This window comes from Scyliorhinus canicula, chromosome 6 (assembly GCF_902713615.1).
Source record: "Scyliorhinus canicula chromosome 6, sScyCan1.1, whole genome shotgun sequence".
In the NCBI taxonomy this organism is placed as follows: domain Eukaryota; kingdom Metazoa; phylum Chordata; class Chondrichthyes; order Carcharhiniformes; family Scyliorhinidae; genus Scyliorhinus; species Scyliorhinus canicula.
In genome coordinates this window covers 138,420,106-138,447,977 of record NC_052151.1, presented here as the reverse complement: position 1 = coordinate 138,447,977, position 27,872 = coordinate 138,420,106, and the positions used below count along the sequence as shown (strand labels likewise).

The 27,872-nt window shown below is 44.5% G+C and overlaps 1 protein-coding gene across 3 annotated transcripts in view; it reads left to right on the top strand.

Annotated features, from left to right (window-relative positions):
* The window catches only part of atad2b (ATPase family AAA domain containing 2B), a 193,172-nt gene that overhangs the window by 82,003 nt on the left and 83,297 nt on the right, over nt 1–27,872 (top strand). For all 3 annotated transcript variants that reach the window (XR_005461013.1, XM_038800192.1, XM_038800193.1), the window contains exons 12-16: nt 3,718–3,892; nt 3,994–4,082; nt 6,460–6,619; nt 8,760–8,850; nt 16,468–16,779. Coding sequence is in view for 2 of the 3 variants with exons in the window: in XM_038800192.1 (XP_038656120.1) it covers nt 3,718–3,892; nt 3,994–4,082; nt 6,460–6,619; nt 8,760–8,850; nt 16,468–16,779 (827 nt within the window). In the remaining variant the exon portion in view is untranslated. The remainder of the gene's footprint in view (nt 1–3,717; nt 3,893–3,993; nt 4,083–6,459; nt 6,620–8,759; nt 8,851–16,467; nt 16,780–27,872) is intronic.

The following is a 27,872-nucleotide window of genomic DNA, read 5'->3' as shown; positions in this document are numbered from 1 at the left end:
GTGGGCAGCCCCACGCTGTTGGGAAATCCCTGGGTGCGCGTGTGGTGCCGGCGCAACGGAGAATCCCGACAGCGGAGATCCCAGCCCTAGGTTTATGTTGAAGTTTGCAGAAGTAACTTGCATATTGATTACACAAAGCATTGTAATAACCATCTCTCCCCACTTGGGGGCCTTTCCAGTGTGGGTCTGTTGGGAATTATGTGGATATCCTGATTGGTTGTCTGATATTACCTTACTAACTATAAATGTTTATATTGGATTCCTACTGGTCTTGTTTAAAGGTCTGCATTGAATACCAATTGTAATGCATATTTCTCCTTTATTTCGAAGTTCTTTTTTTCTAATTAAACCTCTGTAAAGCACATTGGGAAATTCTGCAACGAAGAGGCAATCTAAATCCCAGTTGTGTTTTTCTGCTAATCAGCTGTTAGCACTTCATTTGAATACTGTTCTTCTACTGTAATCAAATTATTTTTGCATTTTATGAGACATTCCTTCATGCTGTGCAAATGCTTTTTCAAAACACTTTGGAAGATGAATCATTTCAAACATATTTTGTGCAGAGTGCTGACGTTGTGGCCCCATGATAGCCATGTGCTACTCATCTTTTTGCTGTACACTTCTGTGCAGTCTGCACTTTCCAGTTTTCCATTTATTGTTTCTGTGGTGAAATCAATAGTTCATTTCCAATACTTTGTTAGACTTTTAATGCCATAATGTGAGAGTGCTCATTATGTATTTGACCATCTATCTCTGACTATTGATCAAGGCTAAACTGTTATAAATGTCTTCTTTCAATGGTGAATCCAAAATATCCCTGTATTATTTGTTGCCTAATATTCCTACTTTCTGTTAACTTTACTGTCTTGCAATTACCAAAACAAAATATTTTAAAACTAAAGTGATGATTTAAAATATGTCCTTCTGCCAGAAATGGAATGAGCGGATAATTAAAATAACCCAGGCCACTTATTCGATAACATCTCACAGTCCAAAGATGTGTGTGCAGGTTGGTAGATTGGCCATGCTAAAATTGCCCCTTAGTGTCCAAAGATGTGTGGGATGGGGGGGGGGGGGGGGGATGGGCTTAGATGGGGTGCCTCTTTCAGGGGGCTGGTGCAGACTCAATGTGCCAAATAAGCTCCTTCAGCATTGTTGGGACCCAGAGCCATTGTTCAAAATTCTGGTAGGGCAGGCTGGTAAAGTTGAAGATTTTGCAAGGGGTTGCTCCTCTCATCACACACCCGTACTCTCCCATATTTGCTGTTGATAGGCTCCAATGAATCTCTGCCTCTGATTGGACACCCCAGTAGTGAGCTCTCTCAGCCTGTCCTGCTGTCTTCAGTGACTTCTATACATATATACCGATGGTGTAGGGGTTAACATATTAGCATTGACAAAGAACTGGTTAGCTAGCAGGAAGCAGAGAGTAGGGGTAAATGGGTAATTTTTGGGTTTGCAAACTGTTGCTAGTCATGTGCCATAAGGGTCAGTGTTGTACCCTCAATTGTTTACAGTGACTTTGATTAAGGGACTGAATTTTGGGGAGATGATGGTGAACTGGTAATGTCACTAGACCAGTAATGCAAGATCTAGGTTAATGCTCTAGTGACATGGGTTCAAATCTCACCATGGAACTCAATAAAATCTGGAATTGAAAGGAGTCTCAGTGATGGTGACCATGAAACTACCGTCGATTGTTGTAAAAATCCACCTAGTCACTAATGTCCTTTAGGACACAAAATCTGCCACCCATGCCTGTTTGGGGTTCTATGTAACTCCAGGTCCACAATAATGTAACTGACTCTTCACCTCTTCTCAACTGGCCTAGCAAGCCACTCAATTCAAGGGCAATTAGGAAAAGGCAACAAACGCCAGCCTGGACAGCTACACCTACTTCCCATGAAAGAATAAAAAAATACTCTTCTATAGCTAGCTAAATTTGCTGAAGACGCAAAGATAGGTGAAAAAGTAAGTTGTCAAGTTGTGAGAAAATCTCAACTTGCCCACTTTGGCAGGAAGAATGGTAATGCAGTATTTTTAATGGCGAGCGATTGCAGAACTCTATGGCATAAAAGCACCAAGGTGTTATGCTTCATGAATCGCAAAATGTTAGATGCAGGTACAGCAAGTGATTAGGAATGCAGATAGCATGTTGATGTTTATTGCAAGGGGAACCGAGTGTAAAAATAGGGGAGTAATGCTGCGACTTTACTGGGCCTTAGTTGCTGCGACTTTACTGGGCCTTAGTTAACTGTACATGGAGTACTGTGTATAGTTTTGGTCTCATTACTCAAGAAAGGATATAATTGCATTCACAGAAACTCTGAGAAGGTTCACTTAGCTGATTGGGATGGTGGGATTAGCTTATGTGGAAAGGTTGAGTGGGTTGGGTCGACACCCATTGGAGTTTGGTAGAATGAGAGGTGATTTTATTGAAATATTTCAGATCCTGACTGGGTGAATGTTGAGAAGATGTTTCCTCTCAGGGGAGTTCAGAACTAGGAGGCACAGTTCATAATAATCTTTATTATTGTCACAAATAGGCTTACATTAACACTGCAATGAAGTTACCATGAAAATCCCCTAATTGCCACACTCCGGCATCTGATCGGGTACCCTGAGGGAGAATTCAGACTGTCCAATTCACCTAACAAGCACGTCTTTCGGGACTTGTGGGAGGAAACCGGAGCACCCGGAGAAAACCCACGCAGATGAGGGGAGAACGGGCAGACTCCGCACAGACAGTGACCTAAACCGGGAATCAAACCTGGGATCCTGGTGCTGTGAAGCAACAGGGCTAACCACTGTGCTACGTGTCGCAGTCACCCTTCCAGCTGGCAGCCCATGTTTGCGGCTTGGAAACATGTCTGACCTCCTCTCTCATCTTCAGCAGCCACAGCGCCAGGTTCCCGTTTTTAAATACCACATGTGAACTGCGGCAACTTTCCTTCCGTCTGGTAGAGTCCGAGCATTGGGGGAGGCCGGTTAATGAGATGCTAACGGCCGTTACTGTACAATTTGCAAGGTGTGGAATGCATTCATGCTGCTATCGAGTGCTGGATCTGGCATGCCGTTTCTTTGGATGCCCGGCGCTGACCTCTATTTTTGGCTGACACGCAGTTGTCCATCCGATCACGATTCCGGCATCGCTGGATGGAGAATCCCGCCCAAGGGATCTCCCATTTAAGACAGAAATTAGAATTTTCTTTCCCCTAATGGTTATTGTCTCTGGAATTCACTTTTTCCTAAAACACAGTGGCGACTGGGTTTCACAGTAAATACTTTTTTTAATGGACAAGGGAGTCAAAGCAATGTGGGGCAGACAGGAAAGTGGAGTTGAGGCCTTAACCATTTGGGGCAGGCTCGAGGCAACAGATGGACTACTAATTCATGTGTAAAATCATATCTCCTTTGTTGAGTCTCAGCCTTGGTTAAATGGTTACGCTGTTACCTTGTCGGAGGGACCTCGATTCAAGCTACACTTCAGATATCTGAGCATAGAATCTAGGTCAACACTTCAATGCACTTCAATGTCTTTCGGTTGAAACATTAAACCAATTTTGTGGCTGACTTGTCAGGGGTTTGCAATAGACTACTTGGAAGGGAGATGGGGAAATGAACAATATAGCCCAGAACTACTTTGGAATCATGAACTTTAAAATCAGAAATAAACAATTAAATGAGAATTATTTTATTTATTATTGCCTGATACAGGGGTTGTTTATTCTACGGACCGCCTGGAACTGGCAAAACCTTGGTAGCTAGAGCCCTGGCTAACGAATGCAGTCTAGGAGATAAGAAAGTTTCATTCTTCATGCGAAAAGGTGCAGATTGTCTAAGCAAATGGGTAGGGGAGTCTGAACGACAACTTAGGCTCCTGTTTGATCAGGTAAAGAAAACAAATATTTCCCATTTTCTTTGAATGCACAATTATAATTCATAAATATAATTTGTATGTATAATGTGCAATATTTGATTTTTGCTTTGCAGGCTTACTTAATGCGTCCCTCCATTATTTTTTTTGATGAGATTGATGGCCTAGCGCCAGTTCGTTCAAGCAGACAAGATCAAATTCATAGGTATAGTTTTATGAATTCTACTGTAACTAATTGAAACGCTGGTGGAGCCATAAAACATTTAGAATTGCATCAAAGGAGAAAGAAAAGCCATAATTATGAGGGGAAGTATTGTTGTGTTTTCTATGTGTAGGATCATCTTGAAAGCTGATTTATTTTTCCTTGCATTTACAATGTTGCTACAGATCACACAGAGCAATTCTTCCTCTGGTGTTGATGGAAAGGTCAAAAAAACTAATTGTTGAACATATCTCAGTTTTATCTTTATTCCCTCTGTCTGCTATTCATGTTATCTAATATAATTTTTCTAACTACTCACTGCTCAGCCACCATGAAATTATCTAATTTGACTTTTTCTAATAGTTCAGTGCTCACTTAACATATAGCAAGTTGGAATCTCATCTGTACCAGAGAGTTGATGATTCAAATTTAATGTTTAACTTAGCATCAGTTTATTTGGGAATATTAACCATCTGGTTCAGTTGTTGTTTGGTGGAGGTAGCATTATCAAGTCAGCCACTTGATTACATTAAATATGTTAGTTTTCTGATTGAATAAAGTGTCAATCACAGTCTGCCTGGATTGTTGTCAAATCAATTAAAGTAAAGGATTCTTGGAATATGTTGTATAGGGATGTATTTGTGAATTTGTTTCCAACATGTTTCTTTATAAATTAATTAGCATTGTCAAGCTGAGGAACATCTGGTTCACCCTGTCCATTTTCTGCCCTTTAGCAATTTGCCCATGCAGTCCTTGGTAATATTGCATCTTTGATCTTCATCTTTAAAACCAATCTCTTGCAGAATTTAGCAAGCTCTTTTTGAAAGCCCAAATATACCATACCTTGTGTATTATTTTTGTTTGTTCACTTAATATTTTAACAAGTTAAGCATTTACAAATCTTTTGCCAGTACTACAAAGTATTCTTATTTCTATATTGATGATAAAATTAAGCTACTTCATTAAGAGCTGGTATGACAGCCACTTTTCAAACAAAATATTTGACTCATGGCAGAGCCCTTTTCAATTCCTCCCAGGTTCATGCCAAGCTTAAAATTGTTTGTCCTAAGTGAGTTCTCCATGGTCAGATGTGGAATATAAATTTAATTGGAATTGTGCCTTTATAGGAAGAGATACTGCCTTGTAAACTTTTCCATAAAATCTGATTGAAGTATTGATTAATTTCCTCTTTTGGATTAATTTTAAAATTTTATGCATTAGAAATCTAAAGATTTTGTCAATATTTTATTTGACTGCTCCTTTGTTGCTAAACTAGATGCTGTATTTGTACACTAAATTTAATGAGAAACTATTTCTACTTTGGTTGTTTTCCATATTAGGCATAGAAACATACATAGAAAATAGAAGCAGGAGGAGGCCTTTTAGCCCTTCGAGCTCACCCTGCCATCCATCACAATCATGGCTAATCATCAAGTTCAGTACCCGCCTTCCCCCATATCCCTTTAGCCCTAAGATCTATATCTAATTCCTTCTTGAAATTATGCAATGCTTTGGCCTCAGCTACTTTCTGTGGTAGTGAATTCCATAGATTTACCACTCTCTGGGTGAAGAAATTCTCCTCACCTCAGTTCCTAAAATATTTACCCCTTATTCTCAAACTATGACCGCTAGTTCTGGACTCCCCCACAATTGGGAACCTTCTTTCTGAATCTACCCTGTCTAATCCTGTTAGAATTTTACAAGTTCCCATGAGATCACCTCTCAATCTTCTAAACTCCAATGAATAGAATCCTAACTGACTTAGTCTCTCCTCATATGACAGCCCCACCATCCCAGGAGTCAGCCTGGTAAACCTTTGCTGCACTCCCTCCATAGCAAGAACATCCTTCCTCAGATAAGGACACCAAAACTGCACACAATATTCCAGGTGTGGCCTCAACAACACCTATACAATTGCAGTAAAACATCCCTATTCTACACTCAAATTCACTCGCTATGAAGGCAAACATACCATTTGCCTTCTTTACTGCCTGCTGTACCTGCACGTTTACCTTCAGCAACTGATGCACACCAAGGTCTTGTTGAGTATCCACCTCTCTCAATTTACATCTATTCAAATAATAATCTGCCTTCCTTTTTTGCTACCAAAGCAGATAACCCCCATTTATCCACATTATACTGCGTCTGCCATGCATATGCCCATTCACTCAGCCTGTCCAAATCCCTGCAACCAAATCACTCTATGCTTGAGGACCCATAATATAGACAAGAATGGTTCAAAAGGTTGCAGATTTGTATCTAATGTTTGATTTCACAATCTACATGTGTACATATATGTGATATTAAAGTTAATCATAATGTGTTCTGGTTATTTATACTTGCAGTGTATCAATGAAAAAAATTTATATTTCTTTATCAGCTCTATAGTCTCTACATTGCTGGCGCTGATGGATGGACTGGACAATAGAGGGGAAGTGGTTATAATTGGTGCTACAAATAGACTTGATTCCATTGACCCTGCGCTCAGGAGACCTGGTCGTTTTGACAGGGAATTCCTTTTTAGCCTGCCTGATAAAAAGGTATATTGGAAAGTTTTTAACATCCTAGTTCCTTCCTGAAACTTTATATTGCAAATTTCCTGTGGCTTACAGGTAATATCGGAGCTGGTTTGTGATTTTTTATGCTTCCGGTGGTCCCTCAGCAGTTTCAGTAAAACATTGATTGTTGTTCTTGTAATACAGCATGTTTAATGATGCAATATCACATAAATGATGTGAGGTAAAGTATTAATGGACATTATTGATAATGAAGTATATACGCCTTATTTTTAAGGCGACTTGGTTTTCTGTGTTCTTTCAGTGTCTTTCAGAATTTATAATGGTAAATGTTGGCAGGAAGTGCACAAAAAGCATGAGTAATAAAATCAAAAGTACTTTGATTTTCTGTTCCAAAACTTCTTTTGTTAAATTTTATATAACTTGTATATATTTTAACATTACTGCTACAACTTGCAGTATTTTTACATAAAGTATACATCACATAAATAGGTAATATGGACCAAAAGCCTATGCCTCCCTTCCTATCCACACCAATTACCCTGCCAACCTCTTCTATTCCTTTCTTCTTCATGTACCTTTAGCTTGAATGCTTCTGCGCTATTCACCTCAGTTACTCCATCTGATCGAGCAAGTTCCACAATTCTGAGTTAAAAGGTATTTTTCCTAAATTACCCATAAGCACCTTGGGATATTTCTGTACATTAAAAGCACTCTATAAGTACACGTTGCATTGTATTTTGATTTATTAGTGGCAATCTTATATTTATGAACCTTGGTTCTGGAGTGCTCACAAGTGAAAAGCTGTTCTCTATGTACACCCTATCAAATTGTTCTATAATTTTAAGGATCTTTTATCAGGTCACCTCAGCTTTAATTTTTCTAGAGAAAAAAGTTCCAGTCTGCTCAAGCTGCCTGGAGAGTTCTAACTTCTCAGTTCTGATACAATCCTTGTAAATCATCTTTGCACCTTTTCCAGTGCCTCTATATCCTTTTCCCTGCACAATACTCCAAGTATTGTTAACTCAAGGTGTTCTGGATATTTAACTTCATCCCTCTGCCTTTCAGTTCTTTCTAGAAATGAACCCCTTGTTTTTGTTGCATTTTTATAGTCTTTGTAACCTCTACTCCTATCAGTACCCCAGCATGCCTTTGCTCCTCTAACCCATTTGGATTCTTGTTCAGCAAAGTGCCAGCGAGTGATTTTGACACGGGGTGAGATTATTCAGCTTGTTGAGTCTTTACAGATTTTGTGGTTTCTATATTTCGCCTGCCAAAATACACCACTATAAACTGATCGCTTAAGATGGTATTTTTTCATTAACCCTTGACAAAATCATTTATTTTCCTAATTATAAAATATAATTTTGGATTTATGTTTTTCTTTGCACTCGATTAGAATTTTTTATTAATGCTATTTTAATGTAGCCTATACTCCAGACTCCAGTAATCAGAACCTTGAACAGAGGTTATCCTTCTTAGCCTGACAGCATCAAAATCTCAGGATCAAAAGTGGCTAATAAATATCCGCTGTCGTCTCAGTGGAATTTCCCCCCTCCCTCCCTTTCCCCAAACTCTAAAGAAAATCCTAAGCAATGCCAATTGACCCTGACTTTTAAATGTAACTGCTTATGCTATATATTATGATGTGGGTAGAGCGATGATGAATAAAATATTTTGTTTATTTCCTGCTGGGCTTGCTTCATCATTGGTGTTTTTCAATTTTACCTAGTTACGTTATTCAGATTATAATAGTGCACACTTGATTGTACAGGAGAGGAGTGACAATGCTGTATCTCTCACACACAAACTGGAGATTCTAACAATTAATATTCATGTAAAATTACCAACACTAGGACTATGGCAGAACTCAATCCCCAGGAGCTGGAGCGAGGGGCACCTCTCTAGGGGAAGTCCTTCTAAACTAAATTATTAATTTTGTGCAGACAAGTTCTGGATTATTGAAGATATGTTTTATTAAAAACTTTCTTTTTATTAGTGTGTAGCATCCTTTTTCCAAAAAAGTAAAATGATGGCTGAAAACATTTTTAGTATACTGATTTGTGAATCTTTTAAAATTATGATTTCAAATTTGTTCCATTTTGCAGTGTTGTGGAAGCAAAAATACTAAGGCTGCATCTGGTTATTTTTGTTAACCATTTAGGCACGGAAGCACATATTTCAGATCCATACCAGAGACTGGAATCCAAAACTGTTGCAGGGTTTCCTTGACGAATTAGCTGAAAAATGTGTTGGTGAGTATTTAACTTAAAATGCTTTTAAAACGAGTTTACATTATTATTGTAGGTTGAATTTTATGATTACTTTGAATGACAATTGTTTGAGCAGCTTCATTGTGGTATTAAGTATATTGAAGTGGGATGAGTTGAAGTATGGTTGAGCCTCATTCAACAGATAGCTTATGCCAAACATGCAAGTGCCTACACTTTAGCTATAAGAACTTAAACCAAATTTTGAGTCTATTGCATGTCAGTAAGTGTGTTAAGGTAAATGTGGCATTTTGTTCCCTATGCCTTTTTAATTTTCAGAGATTATCTTTTTTATTTTCCCAGCATTAATAAAATGTCAACATTTAAAACTTTCAATATGAATGTTGCTGGCAAGACAGACATTTATTGTTCATCCTTAGTTTACCTCTGGTGGTGATGTGTTGCCCTCTTGAGCTTGCTAGTCTGTTTGGTGAAGGTGTTACCACAAAGCTATCAGTTAAGTTGGGAGTTTGTGGATTTTGACTCATGATGCAGAAGAAATGCAACTTGCTGACACCAAAGACATATTTATACTGCAAGATTGGTCTTGTTTTAGTAGTCATGGGGATGCTCGCCTGTACTTACACTGCACTTGCTTTGCAGGCCTCCCACTCAGCTCGTGATTGTGAATTGCACATGAACAACAAACCAAGGGCGAAATTCTCCGACCCCCAGCAGGGTCGGTGAATCGCCTGGGGGCGCCTAAAATCCCGCCCCCGCCGTGGCAGAGATTCTCCGCCACCCGGGAAGTGGCGGCGGCGGAATCTCGCCACTCCGATCGGAGAGGCCCCTGCGGTGATTCTCCGGCCCGATTGGGCCGAAGTCCCGCCGCTGGGAGGCCTCTCCCGCCGCCAAGGTTTGAACCACCTCTGGAACGGCGGGATCAGCGGCGCGAGCAGGCTCCCGGGGTCCTGGGGGGGCGGGGGGCGACCAAACCCTGGGGGGTGCCCCCACGGTGGCCTGGCCCGCGATCGGGGCCCCCTGCTCAGACTCAGGGCCAGTGCCCTGGCTGCACTATTTTCTTCCGCGGCAGCTACGGCCTTCGCCATGGCGGAAGCGGAAGAGAACCTCACATCGCGCATGCGCCGGCAGTGACGTCAGCGGCCAGCTGCCGCTGACGTCACTGCCGGCGCATGCGCCGACTGGCGAAAGCCTTTCGGCCAGCCCCGCTGCCGGGGGCGCCGGCTTTTTGTGCCAGTCTTCTGGTGCAGACCGGCGCGGGGCTGGCCCCCAAAGGTGGGGAGAATTCCCCACCGTTGGGGACGCCTGACCCCTGAGTTGTTGGCGCTACTCCCCTACGCCGGCACCCTCCATCACGCCGGGTAGGGGAGAATGCCGCCCCAGATGTCTGACTCCGAACTATCATGATCCTAACAATGCTGTCATGCTGTAATTTGATGTCAGCAGCAGGTTTTGCAGTTGCTAAAACAGTGTTTTTGGTGACCACTGTTAGGCTCCTGTTAAACTAGCAAGTGCTCAGACCCAGTAAAAAAACAGATCTTCATGGCCTTTGACCTCATACAATCTGGTTGGCTACAGGAGGCCCAGACAATTGGAACCTTCAGCTGCATAAGGGGAAACCACATAACGGAAGTCTAACAAAACGGGGGGAAGCTGTCAGTTAATTGACTATAGGATGTTTCCTCTTGGGAGAGATGAGAATTGGGGGGCACAATTTAAAAATGAGGGGTCTCCCATTTAAAATGGAGATTAAAATTTTTTTTTTAAATCAAGGGTCGTGAATCTTTGGAACTCTTAGAACGGTGGAGGCAGTGAATTTTTTTAAGGCAGAGGAAGATAGATTCTTGACTAACAATGATTGATTGATTGACAGTGGAGTCAAATGTTATCAAATGTAAGCAGAATGTGGAGCTGAGACCACAGTCAAATCAGCTATGATCTTGCTGAATAGTGAAGCAGGTTTGAGGGACCCAATGGTATGCTCCCAGTTCCTAATTTGTATGTTCATATATGTGATCTCAGATTAATTTTGTCCATAGTACAAGTCTTTCAAAGCTCCAGTCTTGGAGTTGGGCTTAATGTTACTGCTGAATCCCATACATATGTGTGCTGCTCCATATGCTTACATATATAATCATAGAATTTACAGTGCAGAAGGAAGCCATTTGGCCCATCGAGTCTGCACCGGCCCTTGGAAAGGGCACCCTACTTAAGCCCATGCCTCCACCCTATCCCCATAACCCACTAACCCCACCTAACCTTTTGGACACTAGGGGGGCAATTTAGCAAATATGGCCAGTCCATCTAACCTGTACATCTTTGGATTGTGGGAGGAAACCGGAGCACCCAGAGGAAACCCACGCAGATACGGGGAGAAAGTGCAAACTCCATACAGACAGTCACCCGAGGCCGGAATTGAACCTTGATCCTTGGAGCTGTGAGGCAGCAGTGCTAACCACTGTGCCGCTCATGTACAACCTGTCCGAATTCAAATGTATAGGCTTATAGAGTCCATCTTTCTTTCTATAGCTTGTGATATAAATGTACATTATCTATGTTTTATCAGCCACTTGCTACCTTAAGAAATAGGAGTAGGTTATTTGGCCCCTTGAGCTTGCTCTGCCTTTAAATAGGATCATGAGTGATCTGATTGTGATCTTAACCCCACTATCCTGCCTATTCCCCCATAACCTTTGACTCCCTGGCGATTTATATAATCTATTCAATGACCTAGCCTCCACTGATCTCTTTGTCTCAGATGGGAAACCCCTTATTTTTAAACTGTACTCAGCAGTTATCGATTCCCTCATAAGGGGAAGGGGAAACAAGCATCTATCCCGTCAAGCCCCCTCAGACTCTTATGTTTCAGTAAGATCACCTCTCATTCTAAACTCCAATGAGTTTAGGTCCAACCTGTTCAATCCACCTTAGTGGAGGAATATTGAGAAATGAGCCCTGGAATAGTTTTGCTCAAGTAGATAATGTAGTCTTGGTTGATGATGCTACAGTGAGCGATCAATGTGTTTTGGATTATAAACTAGTAAACATTGAAAAGCTATGGTTTAATGATCATGTCAACTACTCAGCGATCCTATCAAAATCAGAAGTTTACTGAAAGATCAGGAAAAAAGCAAATGTGAGACATGTAAAATTCACTAGACTCTGGGGTGGTCCCGTTGGATTGGAAATTAGCAAATGTGACACCATTGTTTAAAAAAGGAGGTAGGCAGAGAGTGTGTAATTATAGGCCAGTGAGCTTAACTTCGGTAGTAGGGAAGATGCTGGAATCTATCATCAAGGAAAAAATAGCGAGGCATCTGGATTGAAATTGTCCCATTGGGCAGACGCAGCATGGGTTCATAAAGGGCAGGTCGTGTCTAACTAATTTAGTGGACTTTTTTGAGGACATTACCAGAGCAGTAGATAATGGGGAGCCAATGGATGTGATATATCTGGATTTCCAGAAAGCCTTTGACAAGGTGCCACACAAAAGATTGCTGCATAAGATAAAGGTGCATGGCATTAAGGGTAAAGTAGTAGCATGGATAGAGGATTGGTTAATTAATAGAAAGCAAAGAGTGGGGATTAATGGGTGTTTCTCTGGTTGGCAATCAGTAGCTAGTGGTGTCCCTCAGGGATCCGTGTTGGGCCCACAATTGTTCACAATTTACATAGATGATTTGGAGTTGGGGACCAAGGGCAATGTGTCCAAGTTTGCAGATGACACTAAGATGAGTGGTAAAGTGAAAAGTGCAGAGGATACTGGAAGTCTGCAGAGGGATTTGGATAGGTTAAGTGAATGGGCTAGGGTCTGGCAGATGGAATACAATGTTGACAAATGTGGGGTTATCCATTTTGGTAGGAATAACAGCAAACGGGATTATTATTTAAACGATAAAATATTAAAGCATGCTGCTGTGCAGAGAGACCTGGGTGTGCTAGTGCATGAGTCACAGAAAGTTGGTTTATAGGTACAGCAGGTGATTAAGAAGGCAAATGGAATGTTGTCCTTCATTGCTAGAGGGGTGGAGTTTAAAACTAGGGAGGTTATGCTGCAATTGTATAAGGTGTTAGTGAGGCCACACCTGGAGTATTGTGTTCAGTTTTGGTCTCCTTACTTGAGAAAGGATGTACTGGCACTGCAGGGTGTGCAGAGGAGATTCACGAGGTTAATCCCAGAGCTGAAGGGGTTGGATTACGAGGAGAGGTTGAGTAGACTGGGACTGTACTCGTTGGAATTTAGAAGGATGAGGGGGATCTTATAGAAACATATAAAATTATGAAGGGAATAGATAGGGTAGATGCGGGCAGGTTGTTTCCACTGGCGGGTGAAAGCAGAACTAGGGCATAGCCTCAAAATAAGGGGATGTAGATTTAGGACTGAGTTTAGGAGGAACTTCTTCACCCAAAGGGTTGTGAATCTATGGAATTCCTTGCCCAGTGAAGCAGTTGAGGCTCCTTCATTAAGTGTTTTTAAGGTAAAGATAGATAGTTTTTTGAAGAATAAAGAGATTAAGGGTTGTGGTGTTCGGGCCGGAAAGTGGAGCTGAGTCCACAAAAGATCAGCCATGATCTCATTGAATGGCGGAGCAGGCTCGAGGGGCCAGATGGCCTACTCCTGCTCCTAGTTCTTATGTTCTTCTGTACAATAAGACCTTGAACATCGAAACAGAACTGCTGGTTTAGTAGTTTGGATGGAGATACTTCAGGATAGAAAACCCAACTGTGTATTTCATGTTCTGATTAGGCGTCCTACATTGGCTTTTTTTTAAAAAACTGAGTGTCGAAGAAATTCTTCCTGCCTTATGCTATGCTGATTCTGTGCACAGGTTCCAAGAGAGACTTGATTAAGAGCAGAAGTTAATTTTGAAATGCTGAAGTTAATTTGAAACCCTCAATTCCCTGCACACCCTACCCACTCTGATTCAATTTGTTTTATTGTCAGAAGTATTTTTGTTCAAAGGCTGCATTAGGTGTATACTGCTAAATATTACGCCACGTGACTGAGTAATAAAGAGGAGGTAATATGAAGGCTAGCTGTACTTCAAGTTAATAAGTCACCAGGATTGAACTGGATACTATCCAAGGTTGCTGTTAAAAGTAAGGGTAGAAATTTTAGGGGTCCAAATCATAGGGCGCGATTCTCCGCTGCCCACGACGGGTCGGAGAATAGCGGAGGGCCTTCCCGACATTTTTCCCGCTATTCTCCCCCCCCCCCCCCCCCCCCCCCCCCCCCCCCCCCCCCCCCCCACGGCCGCCCCACGACACGAATCGCTGCTCGCTGTTTTTACGGCGAACAGTGATTCTCCCCAAGCCGATGGGCCGAGTTCCCAGGCCTTTACAGCCGTTTTCACGAATGCAAACACACCTACTCTCACCGTTCGTGAAAACAGCCGCAAAGTGCTGTCCCGGACAACCATGGCACCGATTGGCATGGGCCTGCGATCGGTGGGCACCGATCGCGGGCAGCGAGTCCGATACCCGCGCACTATTTGCATGACGGCCCGTGCATGCGCGGGTTTGACGCATCTGCGTGATGAGTCATCGTGCGCGTCAGCCGCCGTGACGCTTGGCGCGCGGGCTTAGCGACCGTCGCTAAGCCCGCGATGCCGTGCTTCACAGGGCCGCGTTGCTAGCCCCGCCCGGGGGGGAGAATCGGGGAGAAACAAGGCCAGTTTCACGGCAGCCTTTACGACTCGCCGCATTTGCGGAGAATCGCGCCCATAATCTTCCAACCCTCTTTAGACATGGGGGCCTTGTCAGAGGACTGGAGAATTGCAAATGTTACTCCCTTTCTCAAAAAGAGGTGTCAAGATAAACTCAGCAACTATAGGTCAGTCAGTTTAATTTTGCTGAAAGAAAAGCTATCATATAATGGGCTTGCTAGTAAAGCTAAATCCCACGGAATAAAAGGGCTGGCAGCATGAATATAGAATTGGCAAAGTAAAAAGAAATAGTATTGGTGAACAGCTATTTTGATTTGGAGGAAGGTGTTCCTCAGGAGTTGATTCTCAGACCACTGCTTTTATTTACAAATATTAATGATTAAGTTATTATGGGTATAAATGGAACAATTTCAAACCAAAGACGTATTGTGAACTGTAAGAATAGTAATTGATTTCAAGAGGACATAGGCTAGTGAAATGGGCAGGTGAAATGTAATGCAGAGAAACGTGAAGGGATACATTTTGAGTGGAAGTATGAGGAGAGGCAATATGAAATAAGAGTACAATTCTAAAGGGGGTGAATGATTAGAGAGACCTGAGGATGTACAAATCATTGAAGTTGGCTGGGCAGGTTGAGAAAGTGATTTTAAAAGCATAGGGAATTCTGGGGCTTTGAAATAAGGGTAGAGAGTATAAAAGTAAAAAAGTTATGGGGCAGGATTCTCCCCTACCCGGCGGGGCGGGGGGTCCCGGCATAGCGGAGTGGTGCCAGCACCTTTAGGGGTCAAGCCCTCACATTGAGGGGCTAGGCCCACGCCGGAGTGGTTGGCGCCACGCCGACTGGCGCCAAAACCGGCGCCAACGGCCTTTGACGCCCGCTGGCCGGTGTCGGGGCTGGCCGAAAGGCCTTCGCCGGTTCGTGCATGCGCCAATGCGTCAGCTGCCGCTGATGTCACCACCGGCGCATGCGCAGTAGGGGGGGTTCTCTTCCGCCTCCGCCATGGTGGAGGCCGTGGCGGCGGCGGAAGAAAAAGTGTGCCCCTATGGCACTGGCCCGCTCGCGCCGCCAATCCCGCCGCCACCAGAGGTGGTTGAAACCACGGCGGCGGGAGTGGCCTCTCAGCGGCGGGACTTCGGCCCATCGCAGGCCGGAGAATCGCCGCAGGGGGCTCGCCGATTGGCGCGGCTCGATTCCTGCCCCCGCCAATTCCTGGGTGGCGGAGAATTCCGGCCACGACGGGGGCGGGATTTTCGCCAGTCCCAGGCGATTCTCCGACCCTGCGCGGGGTCGGAGAATTTCGCCCAAGGTGAGCATTTGTAAAACACTGGTTTGGTTTCAACTGGGGCGCTATATCCAGTTCTGGGCACTGCACTTTAGGAAGGATGTGAAAGCTTTGTAGAGGATAGACAAGAATGGTTCCGGGGTGGAGGACTTTAGTTACATGGATAAATTGGCAAAGCTGAAGTTGCTCTCCTTAGAAACACTATGGTCAAGGGTAAATTTAATATGGGCACTCAAAATCATAAGGGGTCTAGGTAGTGTAATAGAGAAAACCTCTTTCCACTGGCAGAAGGGTCAAGAACCATAATATACTAATTTAAGGTGAATGACAAAAGAACCAAATGTGACATATGGAAAAACAATTTTATGCAATGAGTAGTTAGGTTTTGCTTAAAAGAGTATGTTGGGGGCAGGTTCAATGAGGCTCTCAAAATTGAATTGGGTAAGCACTTGAGAATAAGGTTGGAGTAATGGAGCTAGATGCACTTGCTGAGAGCTGATATTGACATGACGGGTCAAATGGTTACCATCTCTGCTTTAACCATTTGAAAGTTCAATAATAATTAACAGATTTAGTTCACAATCTAAATGAAGTAAATCGTTTGCATTTTAGTAGTGATGCTTGTTAAATTGAATTGTTGGCACATAGATTAATTGCTTTGATATTTTAAAAATAATTTTGTTTTTTCTAAGGCTACTGTGGGGCTGATATTAAAGCACTTTGCACTGAGGCAGCCTTGTTTGCCCTTCGCCGACGCTATCCTCAGATTTATGCAACTAGTCAGAAGCTGCAGCTGGATGTCTCCTCTATTGTTTTAAGTGCACAGGACTTCTACCTTGCCATGCAGAACATTGTGCCTGCTTCACAACGAGCTGTGACCTCATCAGGAGAAGCACTATCGCACATCATTAGGCCTCTGTTGAAAAATGTCTTTACAAGAATTCTAATTTCTTTGTACAAGGTTTTTCCTCATGCTGAACAGACACAGAATGACAACAAAGATGGTCTGTATATATACTTTTGTATTTTATATCTAGTGTCGTATAATTGCTGTATTACTCAAATAACTATGATATTTTTTGATGACAGCCATTTGATCTTCCAAAATGATTGTACAATATAAATACTTTAATACTTGAAATTGTAGACTGCTGTACAAAATGATTTGGAGCTGGAAAGATTGGTATAGGTTAATCTATTTATTGGAAAAAGTTCAAGGGCGGAATTCTCCCATTTTGGGATTAAGTGCAGTGGCGGGTGTCTCCGGTTTCACTTGTCTGTCAACCAGAATAGTGCGATCCCATGCCAGCTTCAGTGCTTGGAACCTCATTAATTATGCACAGTTGAATTTCCCTCTGAACCTGGCAGCTGATTTGCCCTCCCGCCATCAGCTGACAGGTTTGAAGGTCCCATGGCGATATTTAAGTACCAGTCCAGTACACTCTTTCACTCTCCAGCCCACCTGTCTTCACCAGACCTGCCAACATGTCCAGAACCCAGAGGGAAAAAGCTAGCAGGTCCAGGAAGAAGGCAGCAACGGTTTTCAGCGCCTATCCAGGGTGTGTAGGCCCACCACCATATCCTCTACTCCAGGGATGATTCAAAGAAACACACCAACTTCATTCCATCTCTCCAGCCTGGGAGGCAGTTTCCTAAGAGGTCAGCGGCATCACATGCTCACAAAGTGCCATTCAGTGCAGGGGCTCCGCCAGGGTAAGACCTCTCTCAGCTCCCTCCACCATCAAACTCTCAGCGTGGCATCATGTACTTAAATGGCTACGTCCTCCTGGATCTCGCATCCATTAGCGGGGGGCACATATCAATACTTGGGTCACGATATTCTCCCCCCAAAATTTCAATTTGTGGCAAATTTTTCAGGGAGTTTCCCGCCGGCGTGTTCCCCTCCGCTATTCAGTGACACTTAGTCACTTTTTGGGTCCTGAGGAGTTTCTCTCCGGTTTAGCCCACAATTAGAATTTTTTTTAGCACTGGGGAGCTGAACTCCGAGATTGGCCACAATTTTGAAAGGGTGCCCCGATCTCTAAGTGAGTTTGTGGGTCCCCCACACCCTCCACCCATGGGCAATGTCACCCCCCACACACATGGACAATACCCCACACCCCCCAAATGAGGACGCCCCGCTATGGGTTTCTTGGGGGTCCCCCTTCTTCAGGCCCCCCCCAATCTCCCTTACAGCACCTCCTCCCTTCCAGGACCACCAACCGTCACCCCCCCCCCCCCCCCCCAAAAAAACTTCACGGAGGCCCCAATTACCTGCCCAGCACTCTCCCACCCTTCAAATCCACCCTCCTTTCATGGACATGGCCCCCCTGGCGCTTGGCATGGCCACCTGGTCACTGGGCACCCTTGCACTGCCTCCCTGGCACCCAGGCAGTGCTCCTGCTGGCTTGACAGCGCCACCCAGGCACCTTGGCAGTACCAAGGTGCCCACATTCCAGGGGGAGGGCCAAGGACCACCCTGCACTTACCTGTCCACCCATGGGTCTCCGATGGCCCGTGGGGCATCCCGGGTGCCGTTCCGCCTCGTCCATGTTTGTGTGGATTAGTACTGAATGGCGCCTGACCACGGCTTAGCTGGGGAGGCCGGTGGATCCCGCATTGCCAGTGGATACTGCGTAAATTCGCCTAAGCTGGTTTTAAACCGACTTTGGTGTGCGCCCTGTGGTCACACCCCTTGTGGGCATGTTTCATATTGCAACGTCTTGCGGGACTTTGGTGAATCCTGCGCGGTACAAAGACTGTCGGGAAGCCTGCAAATGGGCTCTCTCGAGATTCAGCGGTCGCACCACACTCGAGGAGGATCGGAGGTTACCAGGTCTCTCAACAAAACCTTCACAACACCATCACCCCATCTGTCTTGTTTCAAGTCCAATCTATCTCCCTTCTGGCACTACAGAGCTCATGTATTTCAACCAACCTCTGCTCCATTCCCTCCCATCATTCTTTCTTTTGTCCCCATACAGGCCAAATATGCGCACAACATGTGAGCGTGAGCCCAGATTGGGGGAGGGATGGCAGAGATAATTGACCTCACTGTGGTCGAGGAGGCTACTGCACAGTTCACCAGCGAGGACTTGGATCGCTCCAGTGACTATGCAGAGCTAGTACAGATCTCAGCTTCAACTTCACCCAACCCTGCAATCCACAAAACTGTCCTATTGTCTTTTGCAGGTGCCAGCTTCTGTGGCCAGCTAGCCCCCTTAACAGCTCTCCGAGCCCCTAGAGTACATCTGCAAATGAGGAGCTCGGGAAGAACCGGCATAGTACTCACCTACACCAGTGCAGAGACATGCACCTCGATGGGGCGTAGTTCAAGGCTAAACTGGGGGTCACTTTCTGGAGAACACCTCACAGACATGTCCCCGCAACAGCTGGAGACAGGGAGAGCCCAGGTCTCCGTCACTCACGGGGCTGCTGGAGACCAATCACCCACGCAGACCCAGGATGATGATTGCCACCGCACAAAAAATGCAGTGTGGCAACTTGGCAGCGAGTGCCCCTGCCTGCTGGCAGTGCTACCAGGCATAGCTGTTCGATGTCCCAAGAAGAAACCTGTTAGTGTCCCAAGCCATGATAAACACTTTAGGATGAGTGCCCAATCCTGGTTTGCACTTCCTTCATTGCAGTGTTTGTATCCTTTCGTCCTTACATGGCATGGGAAACGTCCAACCTCAATACATATTGCTGTTCCTTCTTGCTGGACTTTAAGTTAACAGAGTGAGCACATTGCCATGACACTGATGCCCATATCTAAAATCTGACCCTCGTGAGTCATGAGCATTTATGGCCCAAGTATGAATGGCAAGATCCATCCTCTCAGCAATTGTTCGGCATTTCTTTCAGAAGTCACAAAATGGGCTGAAGATGTCTCCTGATGATCGGGCTGAAAGGTTTACTCCTCTTGAAACCGTTCAGCTGTGAGGGTGAAACCTTTCAGCTGTGAGGGTATCATGGGCACGCCTCTTGCGTCTCCCTCCAATTACACCATGACACATATGATGTTCCTCAGCATACTGCAGGGCTTCCTGCACCTCTTCACCTTCTGAGAAGGGATTCTCCCCCTCTGATTTACCCTCTGGCAAGTCCTCACCTCTCTTCATAACCAGATTGTGAAGTGCATAGCAAACTGCAGTGAAGCACCAAACTCTCATGGTGTGTATTGCAGAGAGCCACATGAGCAGTCCAAGCATCTGAATCACATCTTCAACGGCCCTGTGGTCTGCTCTATAATGTGAGTCGCATTGTATCTTTCCTCGACTGGAGTGTTGAGGGCGATGCACCTGAGTCATGATTCACTCTTTAAGTGGGTAGCCCTTACCCACTAGCAACCATCCCTGTAGATTCTCTGGCCCTGAAAGGTGCTAGGCACATGGGAGTGACTGGGGATGTTGGAGTCATGGCAACTCCCACAAATATGCTTTTTTAAAAATAAATTTAGATTACCCAATTATTTTTTCCAATTAAGGGGCAATTTAGCGTGGGCAATCCACCTACTCTGCACATTTTTGGGTTGTGGGGGCGAAACCCACGCAGACACGGGGAGAATGTGCAAACTCCACACTGACAGTGACCCAGAGCCGGGATCGAACCTGGGACCTCAGCGCCGTGAGGCGGTTGTGCTAGCCACTAGGCCACCATGCTGCCCTCCACAAATATGCTTTTGAAGGTCACACACCAACTTCACTTTGACGGAATGGAAGCCTTTGCAGTTGACGACCCTCAGGTGATGCTGCCAGTGAGCCCGTATATCCATAAGGCACAGTCTGTTGCTCCCTGCACCCTCGGGAACCCAGAGATAGCTGAGAAACTCCTGAATCTCTGAGCCTGGCTGTCACTGTCCAAGGCAACATTTACATAATGATGGTCTCTCCTGTAAAGGCAATTGGTCACATCCCAAATGCACCGATGAGTTGCTGACTGTTAAATGTTTTGCAGCTCCCCAGTTGCTCCAAGAGGCAGAGAAATTGAGTGTTCAGGGCCACTAGCAGAGTGAAACCTCCAAACCCACGTGGTGTCAATCCATCTTGGAACAAGTGGCATACCTGACGGACCAGATCTCTGGACAATCACAGTCTTGCCCTGCAGTACCTTTCAATCATCTGCAGAAAGGCGACTCTTGGACAAGAGACCTTTGGGTCTCTGCTCCTCATTCTCCCCCTGGCCTTGTCCCACATGCAGTGCTTCCTGCTGAAGCTATATCCCATCTGCCTCGAATGAGGATTTGTAGAAAAACTCACTGGGCCATTGGATCCAGAATCAATTTTGGATCCTCTCGAAAAACAGATATTGAAGACCAGAATGGGTAAAGGGTGCTGAGTACAATGGTGTGAGTGAGAGAGTTATGGGAGAAGTTGGGCAGCTAAACTTTGGCAACTTAGATTGCATTGTTTCTCATGCTCCCAGGGACTCTAGCACATACATGGAGGTGATCAGCATTCCATTCCACAAGTGTTGAGCCACGTGAGGATGAGAACTTGCAAATAATCTCATTCAATCAATGTGGCTGTGAACTCCACTCATTCACTTGGCACAACTATGAATGTTTGGTTGCTCATGGTGAATGAATGGAATCCATTTGGCCACTGATGAATGAATTAACTATTAACCCAATGACTCTGTGATTATATGCATAAAGCAAGCTTGTACATAATGTTATGCACGACCTCCGTGGCAGTGTTAACCCACCGTGTGACCCTGTGGCTGGAGAGTTGGGAGTAAGTTGTGCTAGTGGATAGACTTATTTTGCAGTAGCTCTCCAATAGTTAATTAGTGTTAGTTTATTATTTTCTTTATCTTAGTAACCTTTAACACGCAGTTATTTCGTAAATTATTTAATCTAGATGTTCTGTAGCTCATCATTTACTTCGGCCAGTCTACAGAACATGACATACCAGGATTGATGATTTACTAAAGAACTTGAAAATTCAGTACGAAAAAATCCAAACCACTAAAGATAACTTTGAAGGAAAAGGAAGAAAACACATCTTTGCTACTACCCTTGCTAGCTACTGGCATCTGGTGCTCAACGCGCGGTAAAACTTCGAAGTCTGGGATGGAAGGCATCAAGGCACCTCAACAGCTTCGGATTACCGGAAACGGAGACGAGGATTGGAAGTGTTCAAGCAACAGTTTGAACTCTTATGTTGCAGCCCTCAGTCTGCAGGCACAGCCCGATGAATGAAAAATGAAATGAAATGGAAATTGCTTATTGTCACGAGTAGGCTTCAATGAAGTTACTGTGAAAAGCCCCTAGTCGCCACATTCCGGCGCCTGTCCGGGGAGGCTGGTACGGGAATCGAACCGTGCTGCTGGCCTGCTTGGTCTGCATTAAAAGCCAGCGATTTAGCTGAGTGAGCTAAACCAGCCCCTAGCTAAACCCTAGCTAAGCCCTTAGCTAAACCAGAGGCATATCGCGTGCTGCTCACTGTAGCAGGTCCCCAAACAATTGAAATCTTCAACACTTTTGTCTTTGAACATAAGGCTGGCTGACAGCAATAGCTTCGACGAAGTTCTTAAACAGTTCGATTGCCATTTCTCGCCTAAAAAAAAGGAAACCTTTGAGCATTATATATTCCGTACGCGCACCCAGAACTCGGGAGAGGCATTCAATAGCTTCCTCACTGACTTGCGATTGAAGGCACAGTCGTGCAACTTCATCACACTCCAGTTGTCAATGATACACAATCAGATAGTTTTTGGAATCTCCAGTGATAAAGTGCTCGATCGGCTCCTGCGGGAATCAGATTGAATCTCCGGCATTTTGGCGCGAAGGCAGAAGAGGCAGCAGACTCTTTTAGTGTGATGACGCAGCTGAATAAGAAACTTCTTCCTAGTGCGTGTGGCCATTTTGAGCGGCTGGCCTGATCCTCCATCTTATGTCCGCGATGTGGCAAACGGCATTTGCTACGGCAATGCCCTGAATGTGAAAACACATGTGCCATCTGTAATGGCAGAAATTATTTTGCAGCACAATGTTATTCAAGGAGAAGGCCTGAACAAACAAAGAATATCAGTGCTATTGATGAAGTGTGCCTAGAGGGGGGGAACAAGGTGGTGCAGTGGGTTAGCCTCACGGCGGTGAGGTCCCAGGTTCAATCCCGGCGCTGGGTCACTGTCCGTGTGGAGTTTGCACGCTCACCCTGTGTTTGCGTGTGGTTCGCCCCCACAACCCAAAGATGTGTAGGCTATGTGGATTGGCCACGCTAAATTGCCCCTTAATTGGAAAAAATTAATTGGGTACACTAAATTTAAAAAAAGGTGTGCCTAGAGGACACAGTCTTTGTTGACCTGATCTCCAGCGAAGACGGGGAGACTTAAGTGACACCAAATAACAATGTATTTATACCAATCTGCAGCAATAGTGATTTGGCAGATAATCATAAGGCTAAATGGACAATGCCATTAAAGATAAATGGCACATTGTATTCGTCGTGCTCGACACTGGTGCGAGAGCTAAACTCATCAACCTGTCCGATGTTTTAAAACAAAATGCTACGAATTGAACCAAAAGTAGTTACCATATAGCTATTGTTAAGAGATTACAATGGTAACAAAATCATGTCATTAGGAGCATGTGAGCTTGAGGTCGCTGTAAAGAACAAGTTGAAATTTTCTGTGGTGGCGACAGACAGCGAGTCTTTAATTGGAGATAAAGCATGTGAGAAGCTGCAGCTAGTGCGACGAGTCTACAGTGCTGCATCAGGCCCTCATCCTTCAGGAGATTCCATACTGAATGATTTCCCTGAAAGTTTCCACGGTTTTGCTACGTTACCATACACCTACAAAATTCAATTAAAGGAAGATGCGAAGCCTGTGATTCGTGTGTCGGGATGTGTGCCAGCGCCATTTAGGGATAAACTAAAGGCAGAGCTAGAGAGAATGACTCGCTTGGGTATCATTAAGCATACTGAAGTCCCCACAGACTGGGTTAATTCGATGATATATGTAAGGAGGCGCAATAAAGAACCTCCACAATGGATGACCTGTATTGATGGTGTCAAACTAAGAGAAGAAACTAATAAGGACCCAATGTTGCAGAAGGTGAGAAGAGATCTTCAAGAAGGGTGGCCCAGAGAATCCTGCTCCGGTTTCTACAACATGAGAGCAGAGCGGAGTGTTGCGGATGGAGTTTTGCTGCGGAAAAAATAGAATAGTAATTCAGATATCGTTAAGATCGGTGGTTCTGAGCGAACTCCATGCAGAGCACAATGGGGAAAAGAAAGTGCAAAAAGAGAGCCGAAGACACGGTCTATTGGCCGGGCAACCTCTGGGATATCAACACAATGGTTCAAACCTACTGGAGTTGTTGGAGGATGGAAGTAGTGGAATAGATGAGGGTGATCCAGTGGATGTGGTCGATTTGGATTTTCGGAAAGCTTTTGATCAAGTCCCACACAAGAGGTTAGTATGCAAAACAAAGGCACATGGGATTGGGGTAATATCTTGGATTGGATTGGGAATTAGTTAGTACACAGGAAAAAGAGAGTACAAATAAATGGGTCTTTTTACGAACTGGCAGGCAGTGACTAGTGGGGTCCTGCTGGGATCAGTGTTTGGAGCCCCAACTATTCACGATATACATCAATGATTTGGATTAGGGAATCAAAAGTAATATTTTCAAGTTTGCAAATGACACAAAACTTGGTGGGAATGTGAGTTGTGAGGATGATGTTAAGAGGCTTCAAGGTGATTTCAACAAGTTGAGTAAATGGGCAAATACATGGCAAATACAGTATAATGTGGATCAATGTGAGGTTATCCAACAGGCGAAGAAACGCAATGGCAGAGTATTATTTAAATAGTGATAAGTTGGGAAATATTGATCTACAAAGGGACCTGGGTGTCCTAGTATACCAGTTGCTGAAAGCAAACATGCAGGTACAGCAAGCAGTTAGCAAGGCAAATGGTATGATGACCTTCATTGCAAGAGGACTTGTTCAGGAGCAAGAATATCTTACTGCAGTTGTGCAGCGCTTTAGTGAAACCACACCTGGAGTATTGTGTGAAGTTTTGGCCTCCTTGTCATAGAGGGAGTGCTGTGAAGGTTCACTAGACTGATTCTTGGGAAGGCAGGATTGTTGCATGAGGAGACATTAGGTCAACTGCATATGCATTAACTGGAATTTAGAATTATGGTGGGAATCTTATTGAAACGTATAAAGTTCTGATGTGGTTGAACAGACTGGGTGCAGGCATGTTGTTTCCTCTGGCTGGGGGGGCCTGGAACAAGGGGTCATGTCCCAAGAAATGGTAGGCCGTTTAGGACTGAGATGAGGAGAAATTTCTTCACTCAGAACAGTGGGAACCTATGGAATTGTACCACAGAAGTCTGTGGAGGCCAAATCACTGAATATATTTAAGAAGGAAATGGATTACTAAACTCTAAAGGTGCCAAGTGGTATTGGGAGAGCGTAGGAATATGGCATTGAGATAGAGGAGCATCCATGATCATATTGAATAGCAGAACAGTCTTGGAGGACTAAACGGCCTAGTCCTGCTATTTTCTATGTTTCCATGTTTCTCTAATACTGGATCCTTTCATTGTGGTGGTGGACATTGATGCATTTTGGAATTCGGCTTCCTTCCCCTGAATTTCTTCTGCCTTCCATTGTTCATTCTCTTCATCACCCACTTGACCTTCTGTTTGCCATTGTGAGCCCTTTGCCGTCCTTCACCCCATTCCTTGTACAGCCCTCCTTCCACATAACCAACCCCACTGTCTTTGTCTGTCTACCGTCACATCGCATCCCTCCCCCAGTCGCAGCACAGTGCTGTACAGATAGACACTGATGTGTGGAAAGGGGGGGTGGGGTGTCTGTGGTATTGTGCAAAGCAAATAATGACATGATGGGAAAACTAGTCAAGTTTTCTTGGTACAATTGAATTTAAACTGACTTCACATAACCTAAGGCACAAATACAAGCAGCCAAGGTCAACTTGACCCGAGAACTGGCTGACTCTAAACTCGGATAAGGCGCTTTCGTCATGAGACCAGAGCAGTCTAAATACATACGATAAGCTAAAAAACTGTCTCTTTCTGTACTTAAACAAATTTGCTCCATCTCTTAAAACAAAGACAAGATAATGATATGAGACCCCGAGTCCTCTAAAGGTCAGCAAGGTGATGCCATTGTAATGATTATTACTTATGTTTTACTTTTGCTCAAATTCCTGACCAAGCTGTATTCATGTTATCTTGATCCTATAATGTATAAAAATCATCTTATTCTTTTGTAATTTTGCAGACTTGAGACGGACCCAGCAGTTTGTACTTGACTGCCTTCCGACTTCAAGTCTCAGCCATACTGCTAGCAGTTGTAGTCCGTAAATAAAGCTTAGTTTTGCTTACCTAATGAATCATGTTTGAATCTTTCTATCACAGTCCAGAAGCGGGGAAAATATTGACTACGACATTTGGCGCTGCGAGAAAAAATCCACGGTCCCAGGAAAACCAAGAAATCCGCCTTAAGCACGCAACCCCCCGCACACCCAAGCCCCAAAGAACCATCATTGCAAATGAAAGTCCCATCTCTTCCCTTGTCCAAATATATACAGTGTCGACTCATTTAGTACATACACCAACACTCAGTGAAAAAAATAAAGTTACATGAGGCTACATCGGTACATGACCATTTCTCAGTTCTGCCACAGTCCTTCTGCCTTCGTTCAAACACCTCCGCTGCTTCCGCCGTCCCAAAATAAAAGTCCTTGGATTGGTAGGTCACCCTCAACTTAGCTGGATATACTATGCCGCACTGCACCTTGCTGATGTACAGTGCATTCTTCATCTGGCTGAAGGCATCCGTCTCCTCGCCAGCTCCACTGTAAAGTCCTGGTATATGCCTATACCAGCTCCAGCCCACTGCACCACCCGCTTCTGCTTTGCCCAGCACAGGACTTTCTCCTTCACAGTATACCTACGGAAACACAGAGTTGCTACTCTTGGCGGCTCACTCGCATTTGGTATAGGCCTCCACAACCGATGAGCCCGATCCAGTTCATATCGGGAGGGATCATTCCCCCTCCCCCAATAGCTTCGCCAACATCGTGGCAAAATACTCCGTCGGCCTCGGGCCTTCCAACCCTTCGGGCAGACCCACAATCCTCGGATTCTGTCGCCTGGTTCAGTTTTCCAGGTCTTCCATTTTGGCTCACAGACCCTTGTTGGTCTCTATCACCCTTCACAACTCCTTCCCCATCGAGGTGAGTTGATTACTGTGCTGCGATAATGCCTCTTCCACGTCCTTCAGTGTCTCACCTTGCTCCCGCACCTCCGCTGCTGCGCTTAATACCGCCATCCTCACTGGGGCAATCGCCTCCTCCACCAGTACTTTCAATACCGTCCCCACCTCCTTCATCGCTTCCATGTGTTTTGTGAATGTTTTTCAAGTTCCACAGCCATCACCTTGGTCATTTCTTCTGCGAGCGATGCGGCCTCCCCTGGTGCTCCAGCCTAAGCTCTCCTTACAGTTCCTGCACTGACGTTTTCACTCCCCAGCGGACCTCCGTTAACCCCCTTTTTCAAGGCCGTGTTTCTCTCAAACCTGGACATTTCTCCTCCCTGTGCCTTCTTACGGCCTTTTCAGCCTCCGTTACCCCCGGGACTGGGCGTTAAAACTTCAAAATTCCTATTCCCGAGTGGGAGCCCTCCAGTGTGCAGCTGCCTCCCGCCTGCCATCACCGGAAGTCCATATTGTGTTTTGTATTTGTATTTTCACTATAGCCATCATTTTATTATTCCAGTTATTACACCTGGGTTGAATTCTTCAAATTATTTCAGAATGTAAATAAAAATATTTGACAGTCTTGATCTGTTCATATCATCCAACAGAATATATATTTCTTATTAATAAAGAAATATTCACAGATGTATATTCTTATGATAAAGTGCTGTGGAATAATATATCAGGGCCTGGTTTATTTCCACTGGCAACCTTTCTGTTTCAACCTCCATGCAACTGAAAGAAATGCCAAAATCATTGACTTATAATGTTCATGGAACACTTGGTGCTTTTGTATCTTCTCCAATGCTGCCTGAGGGGAATATCTATCCACAGTTATAAATTTAAAATTATAG